The sequence below is a fragment of the Anneissia japonica genome, unplaced genomic scaffold (assembly GCF_011630105.1).
Source record: "Anneissia japonica isolate Jap-2015-1 unplaced genomic scaffold, ASM1163010v1 scaffold288211_len279840_cov171, whole genome shotgun sequence".
Lineage (NCBI taxonomy): Eukaryota > Metazoa > Echinodermata > Crinoidea > Comatulida > Comatulidae > Anneissia > Anneissia japonica.
This window is the reverse complement of record NW_022720325.1, coordinates 221,746-241,531: the sequence shown is the minus strand read 5'-3', so window position 1 is coordinate 241,531 and position 19,786 is coordinate 221,746. Positions and strand designations below refer to the sequence as shown.

At 33.7% G+C, this 19,786-nt stretch overlaps 3 protein-coding genes across 4 annotated transcripts; 1 reads left to right on the top strand and 2 right to left on the bottom strand.

The window, feature by feature from the left end:
• Positions 1-1,529: 1,529 nt before the first annotated feature.
• On the bottom strand, positions 1,530-1,967 carry LOC117111297. Its single transcript, XM_033254221.1, has one exon. It carries the CDS (start codon positions 1,965-1,967, stop codon positions 1,530-1,532), a length of 438 nt encoding a protein of 145 aa, XP_033110112.1.
• A 2,954-nt stretch (positions 1,968-4,921) lies between these two features.
• LOC117111300 (peptidyl-prolyl cis-trans isomerase-like 3) lies at positions 4,922-13,053 on the top strand. 2 transcript variants are annotated; one of them, XM_033254224.1, is made up of 5 exons: positions 4,931-5,011; positions 9,493-9,620; positions 10,103-10,211; positions 10,647-10,765; positions 11,708-13,053. In XM_033254224.1, the coding sequence occupies exons 1-5, from the start codon at positions 5,009-5,011 to the stop codon at positions 11,841-11,843; spliced, it is 495 nt and encodes a 164-aa protein (XP_033110115.1). In that variant the 5' UTR covers positions 4,931-5,008; the 3' UTR covers positions 11,844-13,053. The 2 variants fall into 2 exon arrangements, with proteins under 2 accessions (XP_033110114.1, XP_033110115.1); XM_033254223.1 differs by lacking the exons at positions 9,493-9,620; positions 10,103-10,211; positions 10,647-10,765; positions 11,708-13,053 and adding an exon at positions 7,246-8,611 and having other exon boundaries at positions 4,922-5,011.
• Positions 13,054-13,419: 366 nt separating this feature from the next.
• On the bottom strand, positions 13,420-18,379 carry LOC117111301 (sialidase-1-like). Its single transcript, XM_033254225.1, has 6 exons — positions 18,192-18,379; positions 17,204-17,390; positions 16,505-16,767; positions 15,363-15,545; positions 14,692-14,911; positions 13,420-14,149 (listed from the first exon to the last, which is right to left on the bottom strand). Exons 1-6 carry the CDS (start codon positions 18,294-18,296, stop codon positions 13,950-13,952), a joined length of 1,158 nt encoding a protein of 385 aa, XP_033110116.1. The 5' UTR covers positions 18,297-18,379; the 3' UTR covers positions 13,420-13,949.
• Between the last annotated feature and the right edge of the window lie 1,407 nt (positions 18,380-19,786).

Here is a 19,786-nt window from a genome sequence, read left to right as displayed (position 1 = left end):
GTATTTTTTTTGTGGGGGGGGGGAGAGGCCCGCCCTCCCCTAGAGACGCCACTGATGATAGGGGAGAAAAATTTAGTTGAATTCTGCAAAAGGAGGAGTGAAGGAGGAGAACAGCCGGAAGAAGCCAGGAGACACTGGGAGAGGTACCAGATTGATTTTATCCTATTCAGAAATAGTGTTAAGATCAGCAAAGCATGCCCAGGAGCAGATGCTATTTCGGATCTTAACTTACTTGCGATGAACATGATCATGATCAGGCTCATGAAGATTAAAGGGGAAAAAACCCAAAAATGGAATCTAGAAAAACCTTGCAGTGAAATATCTTAATAAATTTCAGAAAGAGATTACAGAGAAGGTGGGACCATTGACGTATGGAAATAAAGAGAATGGGGTCGAACGACCGTTGGAATACACTACAAAATATCATCCATAACAGTGCTAAAAACAACATCGGTTACCAAAAAATGTAAAACACCAAGAAAAGCTTGGATGTCACGAAATTACAAATATAGTGCAGATAACCAAAATACAGAAATCTGCATGTTTTAATAGTCTTAGCTACCGTATTGGCTATATAATTTTAACCAGGTCTCAGGTTATGGAATGACAAACGTTTCAATGTCAAACTACATAAAACAATGAACAATATATAATATTTATTTACACTAATTTATGTTTATATTTTAAATATATTTGTATAAAAACTTGCTTTTTTACTCGTTTTGTGTGTGTCGATCATAGGTTAGGAAATTTGTATTTTGATTGACATTTTTTTAAATATTATATCATTGTTTATGTAGGCTTATTTATTTATTAAGCTTCATGTATAAATCTTTCAAACAGTAGTTTTAAATTATTCAAATGTCGACAACACAATACTTCACCTGTACAAATCAATAAGTTTTGGTCTGTTGAACACAATGTTTGATTCGAGAATTAGTTTCCGAAAATTCAACCTCCATAATGTTCAATGTCCACTTATAAGGCTCGTAGATTTCTATCATTGACGAGAAAATGCATTGCAAATTAAGCAACAAAGATGGAAATCAACAGCTCTAAAATAGTTGTAGGAGTAAGATCCGGTAGTCAAATTAGAGCTACAATAATTAAATCACTACAAAACTGTTTAAATCACTACAAAACGTTAAATAACCTTAATAATAGACCAGTGTACGGCAAAAAAAAGTCATAGCGTCATTAAGTTTATCCTTCGTTTGTTTGATAGTGGAGTGAACCAAAACAAGATATCTAGAACTAAAATTGCGTCAATTAAATGAATGGAAACAAATTTTCTCTAAGAATAACTATTAATTCTTGCGGTCCCTATGGAAACCTAACCAGTTATTATTGATTTTATATACCTTAAGTTACTAGGTCGATCTTTGTCGGCTTATAATGAATGTCTTCTAGGTTTTACCATCAATGAGCACCTTTAACTCACCAGGAGAGAAGACGGTCTCATTTCGTAAAGAGTCAACGTATGTAGTAGCTGGTCTCCTCCCTCTACCGCGCTTCACATGTCAAGGTTCCTAGAACAACACATCCCTGATTATTTCTTCTTTGGCTCGGTGACAGTGTCCAGCAAATCTCAATCTCCGATCACTAATGACCGAGGTTATTTTAGGAAGTTCTCCATAGAGCTGCCTGTTTATATGCTGTCTCCAGCTAATGTTGAGAGCATGATGTAGAAAACGTGTATAACATCCGACTAGACGTTTTTCCAGAGTTTTATTTAATGTCCATGATTCTGCGCCATAGAGGAGGACATGTGTTTCCACAGTTGCTTTGAAGAACTTAATCTGTAGTGATCTTGATAGGCTAGATTTCCAGATTTTGACCAGCTTGTTGGCTGCCGTCCATGCACAACCTTGGCGTACTTCGACGTCCTTGGCAGTAGTTGCAATGCACAGTAATTGCGCAGAATTTGACCATAGAGAAGTAAGTGACCCAGTGGTATTAAATGCCATGTATTCAGTTTTTCAAGCATTCATATGGAGGCCAACAGTAGAAGTTGCTTTCCTCTATCCGAGTAAGAAAGAGTTGAGCATCAGCAAAGCTGTAGGTAGTAAGCACAGATCATCTGCATAGCCAGTATCTGTGATGGTATTCTCCAGGAGGTGGTGCTTTTTTGTGTTTTGTTGGTGGTGAACCCAAGTTGTCCATTTTCAATGAGCGTAATCCTCATATAGTGAAACTATGGTAAAAAGAAATGGGGCAAGGGTATCTCCTTGTTGAACTCTAGAGGTGATGTCGAAAATAGAGGATTCACCATCGGGTGATATCACTTTGGCCAGAACTGCAGTTAAATTCTTTGATTTGATAATGATTCCTTTGGACTGCAAAAGTATGCGTGATATAGATCTGTCAAACTTGCTGGAACTTATAAGTTCCATCATTTATACGGACCAACGTAATCTTTTATGAAGAAGAGTTTTTGCCGTTATATAGGCGACACATATATAACAAATGTGGATTAGTCATTGCAAATTTGAATATATGTAGTATTACACATAAATTTGAAGAATTACAACACATTTTAAATCAAAACAATATTGATGTTATAGGACTATGTGAAACCTTTCTCAATAGTACTATAACCAACCAAGAAATTAATATAGATGATTATTCTTTATATCGGAAAGACCGATGTAAATCGTCCAAACATAAAACGGATAGAAGAGGAGGTGTGGCCTTCTATACATCAAATAATATTAACCACAAAATTCGAAATGATCTTATGCCAGATCATTTAGAACTAATCACTATTGAATTAAAAAGGGAAAATTGTAAACCATTAATCATTGTGCTATGGTATAGGCAGCCAGGGACATCGGTTGACCTATTTTTTTACGTAAATGAGATTATTTCTAAAATTGAACATGAAGGTACAGAGTATATACTAAATGGGGATTAAAATTGTGATATAATGTCAACGAATCCCAGTTGTTACACAAACCAACTAAATGAGTGCATTGATGAAGGTAAGATGGTAGGATTATGCCTTTTAGATTTCAAAAAAGCATTCGACACTGTGAATCATAATATTCTTTTACAAAAATTAAAATTGTACGGCATTGGCAAATTCGCAATAAACTGGCTTAAAAGCTATTTATCTGAACGAACTCAAATTACTGAAATTAACAATAAAAAATCGAAACCTAACTTTATAAAATGTGGTGTACCACAAGGATCAATTATTGGCCCCCTTGCGTTTCTCATTTATATAAACGACCTTCCCAATAAAATAAATAAATGCGAAATTAGCATGTATGCAAATGATACTATAATATATTACGGTACGCAGCGAAAAATGAAAATGAAATAATTGAAACAATAAACCAAGATCTTGAACATATATTTTGTTGGTTAAAATCGAACAAATTAAGTCTAAACATATCAAAATCACAGTTCATGATACTTGGCTCAAGGCAAAGGCTTACAAGTAACAGTAATACAAGTTCAACAGTTTAGATAAATGGCGATCCCGTTCCAAGAGTACAGAGTGCAAAGCATCTAGGAGTAATAATTGATGAAAATCTTACATGGGACTGTCATGTTAATCATATTAGAGAAAAGGCCCTAAAAGGCCTATGTATGTTAAGACGATGCCGTAATATGTTCCCAAGAAATGTACTAATCAACATTTCTAATTCATTAATCATTTCTCACTTAACATACTGTATTTTGGTTTGGGGAAATTGTGGAAATACCTTGATGAAAAAGTTACAAACAATTCAAAACAGGGCAGCTCGGATTGCATGTAACCTAAATTGGGATGAATCCAGTCAACTAGCATTAAACTCAGCAAATTGGATATCATTAACTAAAAGAAATGAACTGGAACACTTACTTCTTGTATTGAATATTCTAAAAGATCGCGTACCACTTTATTTATCACATTTAATACAGTACAACACACCTAATTATAATTTTCGACATGGTAACCTTAATATGTACGTTCCAAAACCGAATACTGAATACAAAAGAAACAGGATATCTTACAAGGGCCCTGTTTTGTGGAATAATTTAAACAGAGATGAAATAAATCCCTCTATGTCATTTAATCAATTCAAAAGAAAAGTCAAAGAAAAGCTAATTAATACTAGGCCTTAATTAATGTCTAGTCTCATGCAATCATTATAATAATGCAATTTACTACTATTCAATTCTAACATGCGTTTTTTTTGGTTTTTTTTTGGTTGCAATTTTTAAGACAACAAACTTTAAAACTTTAAACCTAATTAATTTAGGCAAAACTTTTAACTTTATGCTTGCTTTTATATTATTCTTATCACGCTCGAACTTGTTGAAAAACGATCTGTTTTTAATATTTTATTGATCGAACAAGTCTTTTGTAATGTTTTATTGTGCTTTATATAATTGTTTATATATATGTTACTGTACTTGCAATTTCGAGAATAAATAAAGTTTTTGATTGATTGATTGATTGATTGATTGACACGACATTTTTCAAAGCGCGTTAAGAAACCTGACAAAGGATAGGAACTTGCACCGACTGTTTTCGTATTTGCCAAAACACATATAGTGTTTCAATAGAAGCTATAATAATATCGGTGTCAATTCAATTAAAAATAGGCAAGTATACCTATTCTATAACATGCTCCATCAAAATCCACTGGAGCACAGTAATAATACATAGTGTAAAAAAGAGTATAGCTATCATATATTATCACTGTGCTCCAGTGGTTCTAAATTGGGACCACTGGAGCACTGTATAGGCCTAAATATGTGTCCCTCAATAGTGTATCACACGCCCCACCTTCTCTCAAAAAAGTACCCCAGTCTCTTAAGTCCCATTGAAAATGAAAACAAAATCCGCCAATGATCCCTATTCTATGGTTCCAAATTGGTTAAATGGAGCAGTGATTAAAATATTCATATATAGACAGTATCCGTATAACAGCTGTGCTCCAGTAGTGTCTCCAAATTGGCGCTCCATACAGTACAATTCCGAATCTCATCATCCTCGAGCCTTGAAGACAATGCGATGGTAAGTTCAAAACTCATTAACTGAGATTTATTGACATATATGTAAAGACAAATAGGAATATGAGTAACATTACTATGTAAAGTCGAAGTCCAAGCTAGCATTATATTTATATTTTTAGGCATACATAGGGCCTAGAGCGAAGGCAGCATAGGACTAGGCCCATGCCTAGGCTAGGCAAACCGCTGAGATTTTTCTTACGGGCTGCGGACCTGTCCGATCTGCTGTAGGCCTAGGCTAGGTTTAACGCTAGGCCTAAGCCTAAGGTAAATCTATCTATGGATATTCTAGGCACTTTGGTCAGTCTTAACTTACTGTATAATAAAGGGTGACTGGCCACTGAATTGTAGGCTCTATAACCTAGAGAGAGGAGTAGAGCATTGTTACACCAGTTTTAAAGGAATAGACCAAATTAGCGATTGATGCTGTTCAGCAATTAGGCCTAGTGGGTATTCGAACCAAAACAAACGCACGAAGATAGGTGATTTGCACAGTAATTTAAGAAAATAGCCTTTGCTAAAACGTCTCATACACGCTTTGGCTTTGTGTGTAAAGTTGAGCGTGATTTAAATTTTTATTAAATAACAAACCATTGTTACATGTTTATGAATGTAACGTCATCTTTTCTCTACGATTGTGTATGCCAAATGTGAAATATAACGAGCATAAATCATACTATTTTGGGAATAAAACGTACATTGGTCATGTCTGCCTGTGTTACAGCACGACGACGGCAGCCATGTATTCACTCACAGTGAATCATGGCGTCGGTCGATGAATGTGCTTGTTGCAAAACTCATGAAATGTGTTGTACATGCACTGATTTCAAGGAGAGCTAAGTTATTCAAAATTATTGAATAATGTTCCTAAATTCACACCGATAACTTTGGCAGATTGGATGTCTAAACAAAAGAAACTGATGGGAAATCGTGGTGATTTTACAAGGAAAAGTATGTGCATAATGGGGCGATAGCCCATTTAGCAAGTGGTAGGCCTAGTCAAGATGACCAGGGAACAGCCTATTACACTATATTGATATAACTTACAGATTTACTCAGATTAATCTAACAAAACAGATTGGGTTTTCATATAAAACAAAATGGCTTTGACGACAGCACGGAGCTGAACGTTTACAAGTAAGGCCTCACTCAATCATCACATCCCGCCATGTCGCGTTGTCGTGCAACAAGTGTCAGGGGCCGAGGCCTAGCCTGAAAAAACTCTACGTATATATATTTAACTTAATTTTACATGAAAATCAAATCAAACATCTTCTGATGGTTCTATGAACCTTCCTTAACCTACCAATGTTTTAAAAAGTATCTTATTTTGTGACCTAGCTTTAATTGGTTTTTTTGCTTGTTTTCCTGCACCATACAAAAACTCGCAATGTTATAGAATAGGACTTTTAGGCTTTGTTTACAATTTTATACCCACTCAGCCAAATTGTGATGACGTCATCTTTCGTCGCTAATTCGGTCTATTGTATTGACATTCATGAATTTTATTTTCACTTCTGCAAGGCTAGAACCGAAACTTTGTTTTTTTACTACTCAGATTTCATGAAAGGAATTAATTCAATACATTAAGCATGCATTATATTATATATTATTAATGAATTGTTACTGAAATTTTTTAAATAAATGAATGTAGTACATGGATAATACTCACAATAATTTTATTCATTTACTGTATTTATTCAACCAAAATTTACATGGTTAATAATAGAGTGGGGATAGAAAAGCGAATCATTCTCTATACAGCCATGGAAAGCTAACTGTACTCTCCCCCCCCCCCCCTGAAAAAAAAAACACCCTAAAAAGAACAAAATACAAGAAAGCTTAAAAATAGTTAAATTAATTATCTATGATTATGAGCTAGTTATATTGTCATCACCAAAGCTTATACTTTTTATAGTGTATACTGCGTAGTAATTTATTTTTGTTGTTCTTACTTTTAGCCAAAGATTTTCTTGCCTAGTTTTGAAACTGCACAAATCTGACAAACCTACCATTTTGAAGGGAATGCCACTGGGTATGGCCTGGACCCCCATGACAACTTTTGTTTAAAAGATATATTTTGTGATCAAAACCATCCACTGAATATCTGAATTAAAACAATGTCAATGTTTTGAACAGGAATTTTATTTGCAAAGAATTTCATCTTCAAATTTATTTTTCACCTTGTTTGACAAAAAGAAATACCTACTGTATCTTAACGGGATTTATATTTTTCAGAGAGAATGAGTGGTTCCGACACCAAGCCAGGCTTTTTGATTTCTCTTGTGTCTGGGGGGTGTGCTGGCATGTCGGTGGACCTTGCTCTCTTTCCATTAGATACCGTCAAAACACGTCTGCAGAGTACAGATGGCTTTTTGCGATCTGGAGGATTCCGTGGCATTTATTCAGGTCTGTTACCTGTACTCCTTGGATCGGCGCCGACAGCGGGAGTTTTCTTCTGTGCCTATGAACTAAGTAAAGAACTTGGTGCTGGATACATATCCAACTCTTACATGCCGTTTGTTCACATGGGAGCTGCCTCTGTAGGCGAGACAGCTGCTTGTCTTGTACGTAATCCAGTTGAAGTGATCAAGCAGCGTGCTCAGACCAGCCGTCATCGCAGCAGTATTGCCATTTTGGGGAGTACAATAAGAACTGAAGGCTTTAGAGGATTATATAGAGGCTACCTTAGTCTCCTCCTTAGAGAAATTCCATTTTCTTTTATTCAGTTTCCAATATGGGAATTTTTTAAGAGGATATGGTGTGATCGTCAAGGGTGTGCTGTGAGTGCGTGGCAATCAGCAATGTGCGGTGCTACTGCTGGCGGTATTTCAGCCGCAATCACTACTCCTCTTGATGTAGCAAAGACAAGAATAATGCTTGCAAAACAAGGTTCAAAAACTGCTGGTGGAAATATAATTTATGTAATTGGAGACATTTGGCAGACAAATGGAATAAAAGGACTCTTTGCAGGCGTTGTTCCTAGAGTTATGTGGATAACTTTTGGGGGTGCCATTTTCTTTGGTGCCTATGAAAAAGTAAAAATAATTCTAATATCAACGAAGGGCAGGAATTTGTAAACAAAGGATAATATATCATGAAAAACAAAATTGATTCAAAGTTAATAACAGGCACACAGGGAGCTGTGTTTTTTTCAGAGTCTGTACAGTACAAGAAAAACATTTTACCCCAATACCGTAGATAGGGCTTCATATGGTGCATACTGTATCTTAATTCACTACTTGATGAAATGTTGGAGATGGTGTGGAATCTAAGTATAATATTCAATCTCATGTTAATCGTTAAAAAATAATGCTGCACTTGGCCTCTTTTGTTTAATGCTTACTTAGAGTGCAGTTAAAATACTAGGCCTACAGTATGATTGACATTCAGAATCATGTACAACATTCTTGTACTACCTGTAATTATGTACTGTAGGGAAAATAAAGAATTTGGCTTTCCTATTACTTTTGTCACATACATGAGTATTTACTCACATACAACTTCTGATGATTTTTTTTTCAAACCAGTAAATATCAAAACTTATTTTTTATCAAATATTATGAATGTTTTCTGAAGACAAATAAATGAAATGAAATCTGGATATTACTTTTTGTTTGCTGTCAGTTTTGCTTACCACATTATTTTAAATGTGTTATGCATTGATTTCTTTGTTTAGATTAATTTAAAATGATAATTAATTATTTTTGTCTAATAATAACTGATAGTTGATAATGATAATTGATCATGATGAATAATAATGGTGATGATGATGATAATGATGGTACTGTAATGATGATGGTGGTGTTTTAATAAAAATATTAACAGGTCATTCTAATATTAAGCACATAATTCATATTACAACCCACTTTCCTCAACAGGGATAAAAACATCCCTTCCATAGGCAATTGACAAGGGTGGTAATCCTGGAGATGATAAATGCAATCACTCTTTCTGGATAAACATGTGCCGAAGCAAGCAACAACATGCTCTGAATAATTATAACAGACAATGGTTTTACATGCAACATTTAATGAACACTTAAAGTCATGTGTAGTATAAACAAAAAGGAGCCAGACACTAACATGTGCAGTACACTGATTAATACTGTTTAACTAGGCTTTAGTTAAAAACAAAAGTACTTTTGTACGGTTAATAAACAGTGTTTACTAAGTAATGGTTCTAAGATCAAAAAATCCTTTGATGACCAGATTAGAGTGGCCAAACAAATTATTGCCATTGTAATTGTTATTGCTGCAGATTAGTATTGATACTGTATGATTATGATATTAATGAAATAATGATATCAAAATTTAAATGGTGTTTTGGTGAATAAAAATAACATTATAGTAAAAAGCTCATCTGAGGAGTGTCAATTTATTGCAAGGTGAACTGAACATTGTCATTTTGTGATGGCTGACATCAGCCCAAATTGGTACTTAATACTATTATTAATTATGATTGATGAAATTTTTTTCTTTACAGTCTCTGACAATCCATTCAGACCTTGGTGACATCAAAATTGAACTGTTTTGTGAGCAAGTTCCAAAAGCTTGTGAAAATTTCCTGGCATTATCAGCTAGTGGCTTCTACAATGGTTGCATCTTCCATAGGTATGTAAATGCAACTCTTCAGTGCAGCAGCAGTAATATATATGGTACACACCCTGTTAGGCTAGACCCTTTTCCATACCTTGTTTAGCAAACCTGCTGCCTGCGAATAATGATTTCAAATAAAAATAAAGTTATATTTTTGGCCAATTCGTGCACAGGCTACCACAAAAAAAATGGAAATTTCAGAAAAAAATAAATGTTTTTCTTTATTTTTAATACACCTGCCACTGCTTTGAAATCTCCAAAATAAGATGTGTATATATCTTCCTTAGGGTTTGTTCAAAATTATCAACATTTTCACAAGTGTACAAACAGTACTCTTTTTAATACAATCCCATATTACTACACTGTTTACATTCACCAATAAAATGCTATTTTTTCCCCTGCTTGGATGTTTTCGGAAAAACCATTTGTAGACAACAACATTTGCATATCAAACAACTAAAATTTGAAGGTTAATTGTTTTTATATGGCATTTATAGAAACATTAAGGGTTTTATGGTACAGACTGGGGATCCAGGTGGCACAGGCAAGGGAGGCAACAGTATCTGGGGCAGCAAGTTTGAAGATGAATTTGTAGATACAATTAAGGTAAAATATATACAGTAAACTATTTACCATGCATTCATTTCGAAAGTGATAAGATACATTCAAACATTAAATATTTTGATGCAGATGTTTTGCATTCATTCAGTTATAAAGTGATAGGATTAATAATTAACAAACAGTATTTAATTAATTAATTTAATATATTTTTATTTTCTTTATTGACCTGCAACTTAAATACTAAACTTAACTTATGAGGGGTACAAGTGGCAGGGCCAAAAAGGGTATACTTTGAAAATAACCCTGTGGGCAAAAGAACCAAACCAAAACTTAACTAAGGTGTAAATCCATTGTCATTCACATGAAAATAACATTTAACAACATTATTATTCTAAATATACAAAAAAAAGTAAATTTTACGATAAGAAGTAAAATATTACGATAGATATGAATTTGATATTGTAATATTTCTGTTGGCAGCATAATGTACGAGGTGTAGTATCAATGGCAAATAATGGACCAAACACAAATGGCTCTCAGTTCTTTATAACTTATGCTAAACAACCTCACCTAGACATGAAGTACACCATCATTGGCAAGTAAGTACTGCATGTATTATTAGGTTCTTAGTGGTAAAGTAATTCTTTAGTATTGTTGATTTAAAGATACACTGCCAAAAAATCTCAATATACCTCAAAAATTCAATCAAAACCTTGAATAGCTCATTTTAAAAAATCAAATAAATTAACTAACAACCAGAAACACATTGAAAAAAAATAAGGTTTCGCTGATTTACAGGTCTTTTTGTACGCAAACCTTGAATTGATTAACAGCCGATATAAGGGTCTTACAAACAAATACAGCAAAGTATTTAAGTTAACACTCCATTAATTGACAGAGACATTTATTCACATTCAAATTTTTAATTGTAAGTTAATAACTTATCTAAATATAAAAATTAAGCAATTCAAATGTGAAATAGAATTTTTTTTTTAGCACATGATAGTGCAACTTTAAAGTATATATTATGTCAGTGCATTGTGAGATGAAACATTGATTATCAACCATTGATCAAAGTGCAATAACTATTTTAGTATTGAGTGTAAACAGACAAACATGACAGGTCTGCAATCATAAAAATTTTAAATGCTGGTTTAAACATCGGTTTCACAAATCTTGTAAATCCTTTTAAAGCCTTGTTCGCACTGTATTTAAAAAATGGTAAATTTAACCAGGTAACTTTAACCAAAGTCATGGGTACATTTCACCATTGTTTCTCACTTGGATTATTCACGCGGTTAGTTTTACCATAGTTTTACCAAGATTTAACCTTGTGTATAAAAAATATTATTGAGGGCGCTAGTTTGTGACTTCAACTTCCGTGTTCCATGTTCGGATTGGACTTCTTGACCAGCGTGGATGGTTTATAATTATAATCTAATTTCAAAATGCTCCCTGTGCCCGTACCGGATCTGCCCCTGCCAATCTATTGAGAGTGTACCTATATTCCAATAATTTCTGTTTTATATTTCTATGTACAGAGTGATTGACGGATTAGATACTTTGGATGAACTGGAGAAATTGCCTGTTAATGAAAAGAACTACCGCCCTCTAGAGAGAGTTTGTATCTCAAATATTACAATTCATGCCAACCCTATAGCTGATGGAAGTATTTAGAACAGCAACATACACCAGTAAAATCATAAAGGTGCCTAAATATGTTACTAAAAATAGCATATATTAACGTAATCTCTTGGCTAAAAACAATTGCTGCAAGAATGCTATTATAGTGGTATGCGATGAATATTTATGTAGCTTCTTAATGCCAACGAGTCTAATGGATGCACAAAGCAGCTGATACAATGCAATTGTGTAAGCACAATTCAGAAAGTGCCTTTTACATATATTTAATATCTTGTAATTGTGCAAATGTGAAAGAGTAGCACAAGTTAGTGCCGTCGAACCCACAACAGGTGGAGGTAGCGCAGAGATTGGCAAAAAATTGTTCAAAGGGCTGAAGTGAACTTTTGATTGAACACTAAAGCCAGGCACTCACTGCACCCAATGATCCATTCAGACTGCCACTGAAAGCGCTCACAGGGAGCAGAATGCAGGGCGGGCGGAACGTTTTTCAAAGTGGGGGGCCCCACTCTTTCTTTTCTTGCATTTCTCTCCAGTCAAACAAAAATCTGCATAGACATTATATTCTGCCAAAAAGTGGGGGCCTGGGACCCCCCGGTTCCGCCGGCCATGGAGTGAGACGCAGTGAGTGTCCGGCTTAAGGGACACACACAAATGTAGACATTGTGACAATTTGACATTTCCAGTGTGCTTGTGAAAAAGTATATGCACTTTGTGCTCAGTTTTAATATTAATTTTTAAAATTATTGGCATTGGGTCATAACATAAAGGGTTTTTTAGCCAAATATTTTTTTCGTAGGATGGCAAAGCAAAATCTCATGAATTATTCATATCATCATAGTTAGGTGGTTAAACAAAACACTACATCTGAGTCCAAAGGTTGTTTGTTTAAGAGCATTAATGTAGGTTTATACAGAAGAACATAAGGGGTTTATTGGTTTATTGCTTTGAAAACCAGTGACAGTGGATTTCTGTTTTGAAGGAACAAACACTGGAAAAATATTACCACCCAATAAAGTCAATGTAAACATTCTTTGTAAAGCTTGATTTTCATCATTTATTTCACTTCTGTACATTTAATATACAAGAGGTACAGCAATAAGAAAGTAGTAAATGCATTTGGCAGGGTTGTTATATAATTTATAAATGAATACTGTACAACTGTCAAAAAGCCACTTCATACAAAAACACTGTGTAAATTTTAAGTCATAATAAATCTACAACAGGCAAATCCTGCTAACACACACCGACAGAAGTAAAATATTCTTTTATTAACTTGTGATGATCAATATTTTATTTTACTCCTTTCAGCATATTAAAATAAAACAAACAAAAAGACAAAATTGCAAGTAAACAAAAAATGAGGAAGGGCAAAAGCAGTATAAAAAAACTACTGTCACCAGATAGGAGGTGTGCCCCTCCAACTCAAAATAAATTCAATTAAATAAAAATAGAAGGCCAAAGTGAAATAATGGAAACTAAACTTTAATTAAATGCAATATATATATACTGTCTCTTATACACATCTAGATGTGTATAAGAGACAGTATATATATATATATTGTAAAAGTAACAATAATCACTATTATCAAAAAAAAAAAAAAGTAATTATTTATGCCTATACACTACTATTGTCAAGGATATTCTGCAAGAAGTTCTTAGCTTTCAAGTGCATAAATGCAAAGTATATAAAGTATTAAGTACAAATTAAATTTATCATCATAGATATGATCCTTTATTAAAAATAAAATAATTAATTTGGATTAGGACCGAAGGCTCTATATTTTCGATTATTTATATTGTATTTACAAGAAAACAAGAAAAAATGGTTTCTGCATAAAATAATTTTATTGATGGAATGGTGACCAGCTGCTTAAAATAGATACATAACAAGAATATGTACATACTGTATATACCGGTGGTATAATTTGATGTTTTGTAAAGGCACCTAATAAATGCCATGTATTATTATGATTAATAAGAATTTAACAACTGTTTTTACTTATAATAATTTATATCATATCAGTCCCCCAAAATGTGCAGTATATTATGATTACACAGGCCCAAAAAATTCAATGCAAGCAGTGGAATAAAATGTGATCATGCCCAGGATTAAATATATTTTTATAACAGATGTGTAGGTTAGGGATATAATGAGATTTTAACAAATGAAAGAGATTCATAGGTAGCAACTATGCCCTTCTCATAGAGTATATAGACACTGTCCTCCAAGCCAGGTATTGCTGTCATTGTACTGTAACCTGATGGGTTTGGCCAAATATTCAGGGTGTAGTTCCAAGTTTTACCAAAGTCATGGCTCCAATGTAACGTCATATTCACTCCTATTGGAATCGGAAAGAAAAAAAAAACAACCAAAATGTCAATCAAATCAGAGAACTAATCCTGTAATCTAGGGTTACAAAACAGTCGATGAGTGTGTACTTTCTAGTCAGTTTTGCAGCCCATTACTATGAATTCCATGCTATCATTTAAGGATAAATAAGGGGGAAATTGCAACATACTGTATGTACATTCAAGCAGTAGGGATAGTATTGCAAAGATTTATGCTATTATCTCCTGTTTATTTTATGCTTTTTGCATTACAGGAATGTTACCAATTGTTCTTTTTTAAATTATCTATACAGATAATAATTTGTTGCATAACTTACCATGACTAATTCAGGAATGATATTGAATAATCTTAAAAAATGTGGCAAAACTACTGGGAAAGACCAGACTAGAATTCTCCACCCCACCATACCCTTAAAAATAGAGCTCAGACTGGGCTGTTTAAATACCATTCTAATATTCTAATTTACAGTTTGTGCACAAAATCCAAAAGCTAAATTATATGTGATGGGCACCCATCAATAATCATACTTACTGTGTGTAGTGGACATGGGATTTGAGAAAAACATAACACCATTTTGGATGAGGGCTCCTGCTGCTACAGTTGGATCGATTAGGTTCTCGTCAAAATATACATCATCGAGAAGAAATGTGTCGCCACCATCAGCGCTTTTGGCAATGATCCGGCAGTGACAATGGTATTTGCCCTGATTCCTGATGTTTACTATCACTGTTCCATCTGGCATTTCCAAAGGCTGCACATGAAACAATATGATTTTCATATTATATTGAAATATGTAATTTGCTTGATAATACTGTAGTAAGTTTTTTGAAAGAAAAAAAAAACTTCAGAATACTGTATATTCACAAAAATACTATATATGTTATTAAAAAATTATAAGGACTGCATTTAATGACCTAAATAAATTGGAGATATAATTGATAATGTTAAGTTGGGCACACACTGCGCCGGACAATCTTTGGCTGATGCAATTTTATGGAGACAGCAATGTGATGAGATGTGCAGATTTTTTATGACAATTTACTCAGTCTCCCTTCGACAATCAGCAGAAGTGCTCACATACAGTGGATGTTGGTTAGTCCCTTGATGTACAACCATTGTGCAACGCAGAATGTGACCGGCTTTACCAACAAAATACAGTAAATATGAAAATCTAAGAATTGGGTATGAATAATATGAATTACCTGGCACTCATCTGGAATGAAATCACCAGACACCTTTGGTTTGTTATACGGTATACTTTTTAGCATACCACCATACCGCCATTTGTTACCATGGTCATCACTAATCAAACAAAACATACCATCACCTTCTAGAGTACCATGACCACAAACCAACAGTCGACCTTTGTACTTGCTGTTCTTTAACTGTCAAGAAAAAGCTAAAATGTTTATACCAAAGATTTCAGAAATGACAACATGTTATTAAGGTCCTCTGTAATTATTTGTATGGCTCCACATGTAAAGGTTTCAGTGCAAATTTTCAAGTTTTATCTACTGTAACTTGGTAGTGACTTGTGACATTCTGCTAGGTCAAATCCTTGTGTGAATGTTGATATAACTTTCGATTAAGAACGTAGAGAACAAGAACGCATCTATACATCCTGACTGGTGTTGCGTGCATTCTATATTACATTGTAAATAATTTTTTTAAATTTTTGATGCCGTGTACACTGAGATGTCACAAACACAAAAATACTGAGCTGACCAGAATGTAGATCTTGCCAATGACCATTCCAGATTTCAGGAGAGAATGTACGTTGACATGACTTCAATGCGTTATACATTCTAATTCGTTAGTTTTTGAAAGCTCCCTAATGTAAGGACTTTCGTAAGCGAAACTTGCAAGCAATTTTATTTATTTATTTTATTTATATATTTAGGCACACAAAACATGCACCAAGGATTGTCAATAGTGAATATCACGGTTCTACTTGTAGGTGACAATCCATTACATAAAAAAACATAAACAAACGATGCATTACACTACTAAATCACAATATGAGCTTTAGGGAGTTGAGTTGTTTTGGTCTTGAGAAAAAAATCCTGCAACACTGACAGGAATTGAACCCAGGAGCTTGGGATTGTAAGGCAAGCATCTTAACCAAACAAGCTATTACACTCCCCTATTCAATGACACACAATTGGCTGCTGTGTTTAACTTTTTGGTTTGCTTTTGGTGTACATGACTTTAGTTTTTCTTCAAGTTCTTACCTAGTAGGTTGTATATGATATTTTATAAGTCAACTGATGGATTGACTGACCCACTATCTTTCTTTAATATCATCAATCAGGGTTGATTACAATTCATGACAATAAATACTTACTTGAATACCATAGCCTGGACCTGCTGCAAATGCTTTGGTGCCAATTTGAACTGACATGTTTACTGGTTTATTCCATGTATAGCCATCATCCTCACTCTTGACATAATACAGTGATGATATATTGCACTTCTCATAATGATTACATCGACTGAACACAATAAAAATGTTGCCAAGTTCATCATCAACAACCACTGAGCCCAGACTAATCCCATCAAAAATTGATCCATCATTTTCAATAAATTGCTGTGGTTTCCAACTATAACCTAACAAGTAGAAATTAATATAATTTAATGTTTTGAAAGGTTGTACAGTTAGCTGTAAGGTGGGTGTATCTTGCGAGACAAAAGAGGCAACTTCCAGATTGAGGTTTAATCTTCAGATTCAAAAAAAATTTTACTGCAATTTCTCGTTAATTGATGACATAATACAAAATAGTATACAAATTGAGATTAACATTCAATTAATGTATGTATTATTACTACTATAATGTATGTTTATGACAAAAATTTTAATTTTTTTTTGTTTTATTGCAGACAATAAATGTTATCTTGAATCTTCAATTTATTTACATTAGAGAGGCTGGGATGGGGGAAATAACTCAACCAAAGTCTACTACCATTAGGTATAGATGCAACCAAGTTGGCGCCCAGCAATCCTGGATCACCTGCTGGTGCTGCCACTGACTTGTTTAATGCCTACCTTTATCATTTGATCTTCGGATTGCTAAGAACTTTGATCCAGCATCTGATGTGTCGTATTTCCTAGCTTCAGCCATGGCAAGTAAATTCTTTTGTGGAGTATAAGTTAATAAAGGAATGCGATAATGGGAAACATCACCGTCTCCTGCTATCCATATTTTCTCTTCTAATGTGACCATAGGTTTTACCTGAATAAACATTCATTAAAACTATGTTTGAGAATATTATTATTCATCCAAGTATATATATATATATATATACAGTAATATAAAATAATTGTTTTCAATTGGACATTTATTTTCACATCAAGTAAGTCCAGTTGAAAATATTTATTTTATATTATATTTACCAAAACTAATTAGTCTTGATTTCATGATGATGATACAGTTTATAATTAGGTTGGGATGCATTCTAACCAATTAAAATTAATTACAAAGTCAGTGTAACTGTTCTGGATGTAAGTTTTTAAACTTTTTAGAATTTTATTTTACCTATAGGATGTGCAATTTAGTATCTGTATTTTTTAGATGCTGGCTATTTTTATTATAATAAAATGTCATTTTCAAAATGTTAAATATTAATATTTTTATCCGTAGTTACTTTATGTGTAATTTAGGACATCATTATGATTTGGAAATAGGCTGGATTACTTTTTTTTCTTCAATCAATCATCAATCAATCAATCAATCAATCAAATGTGCATTTTCTATATTTACTGATAAATAAAATATTAAAAGTCATTGTCTAGCCTAATACTTAGTCATCCAGAGCCTAGCTGGCCTATGCTAGCAAATTCAACACTCTAGGCCTAGCTATCTCTCCAGTAATAGTATTTCACCAGTTGATTTCACTATAACTAGGCTCCAGGCTAGAATAGTAAAGCAACACTCCTTCCTAGGCCTACTAGCTATCTAATCCTTACGCTTACGAAGTCACGCACAGTCACAACCCAACAGACAGAAAAAAGGGATTACCAAAAACAGTTTTACCTGTGTACTTGAATACGAAAGCGTGTTTACTTCTACATAAAGGTTCAATACAATTAGTATGAAAAACATGATTTTGAAGTAAGGTTTTCTTTTGACAACGTCCATTAGTTAGGCTTAATAAGCAGACATACACAAGACACTTCAAATGACTGACGACTGGCTGATGTTCAAAACAAAGAGCACGTGATGGTTTCATCACGTGACTTACAATTCGAACTATGGAACGCCGGGAGTGTCTTCAGCGAGTATTGCAACAAGATAAAATTTCATTTCATTTTCATTCAGCAGGTGACCAAATGAGCAATGCTGTGATCACATTTATACTGCAGTGCAGTGACCACACTTATGCTTCATTGACCAAATTGATGCTGAAGTGACAGTTTTTAAAACTTCGCAAGTGACCAAATTTATGATGAAGTACGGAGCCCCTATTTTTTCTAACCATGTCCCTTTAGGGGCTCCGTATCATTAGAATTAACAAGACTAAAAAACATTCAAAAAAGTATATTTAATTCTCTGATCTATAGTTTAAGAAACGTTTGAAAATAATATATTCAATGCCACCAAGAATGCTCTATGCAATTCAATTTGAATATAATCGTATCCGCTTTCAACACAGCCTGTGTTACCCACTTTGCCTCCGCTATCATCGAAAGTCAAATGCAATGCAGTCAGTCTCGTGTATAGGGTGATGTATGCAAATTAGGCTTCCAGTGTGGCTTAAGCAATGGCCTTTATTTTGATTAGTTGGACCTAAGCAAACTTCCCTCTTACCAACCATACACTAGGCCTGCCATAATTTTCTAGTGGTATTTGTAACGACAGACTTTCAGTACAAATGAATTGATGGCTACACTATAAGTGCTGTAAAAAAAAAAGGAAAAAAATCCACACTGATGCCTCCAAAAACAATATCTCAACAGTGCTATGCTATATATTTTATTTTCATTTATTTTATTTTAACTGTCACATCTTTCGGATCACTTTCAAGTGATTTTGAGCGAATTTGCTCTCTTTGGAGGCTCCACCACCCACCCTCTATTTCAGATGCGTGTATTCGCAATGTAAATTAATAGCTTAATTATTCAAACAACAATAACAATAATAAATTATTTTTTTATTATTTTTATTATTATTATTATTATTATTATTATTATTATTATTATTATAAATCGTCGTCGTCACATTTTCAATGCACAGTTGGAAAAGTAAAGTGACTTGTGATTTTTTTTCAACGTAAATTAGCTTTTACATATTTTTTACTGATTGTTTATGCTATAATTAAGCTGTGAAGTTCAGTTGAACATAAGGTACATGCTCGATTGTATAAACTTCAGTTACTTTATGTTTTTTAATGAATGCGAGATATATAATAATTTTTTACGCTTTGGTAAGATAAATGAAGATACCAAATGGGTCATCATTTTTAATGGCAATATGAATTTTCTTAATGAGATCGAGTACAGCCATATAAGATAAAATGTCCTTAAGAAAGCCATATTTGCAATTATTGATGATGTTTTATTTTTCAACAAACGCTTAATATCTGTTATAAACTATTTGTTCAAAAATCTTAGAAATAGGAGGCAATATAT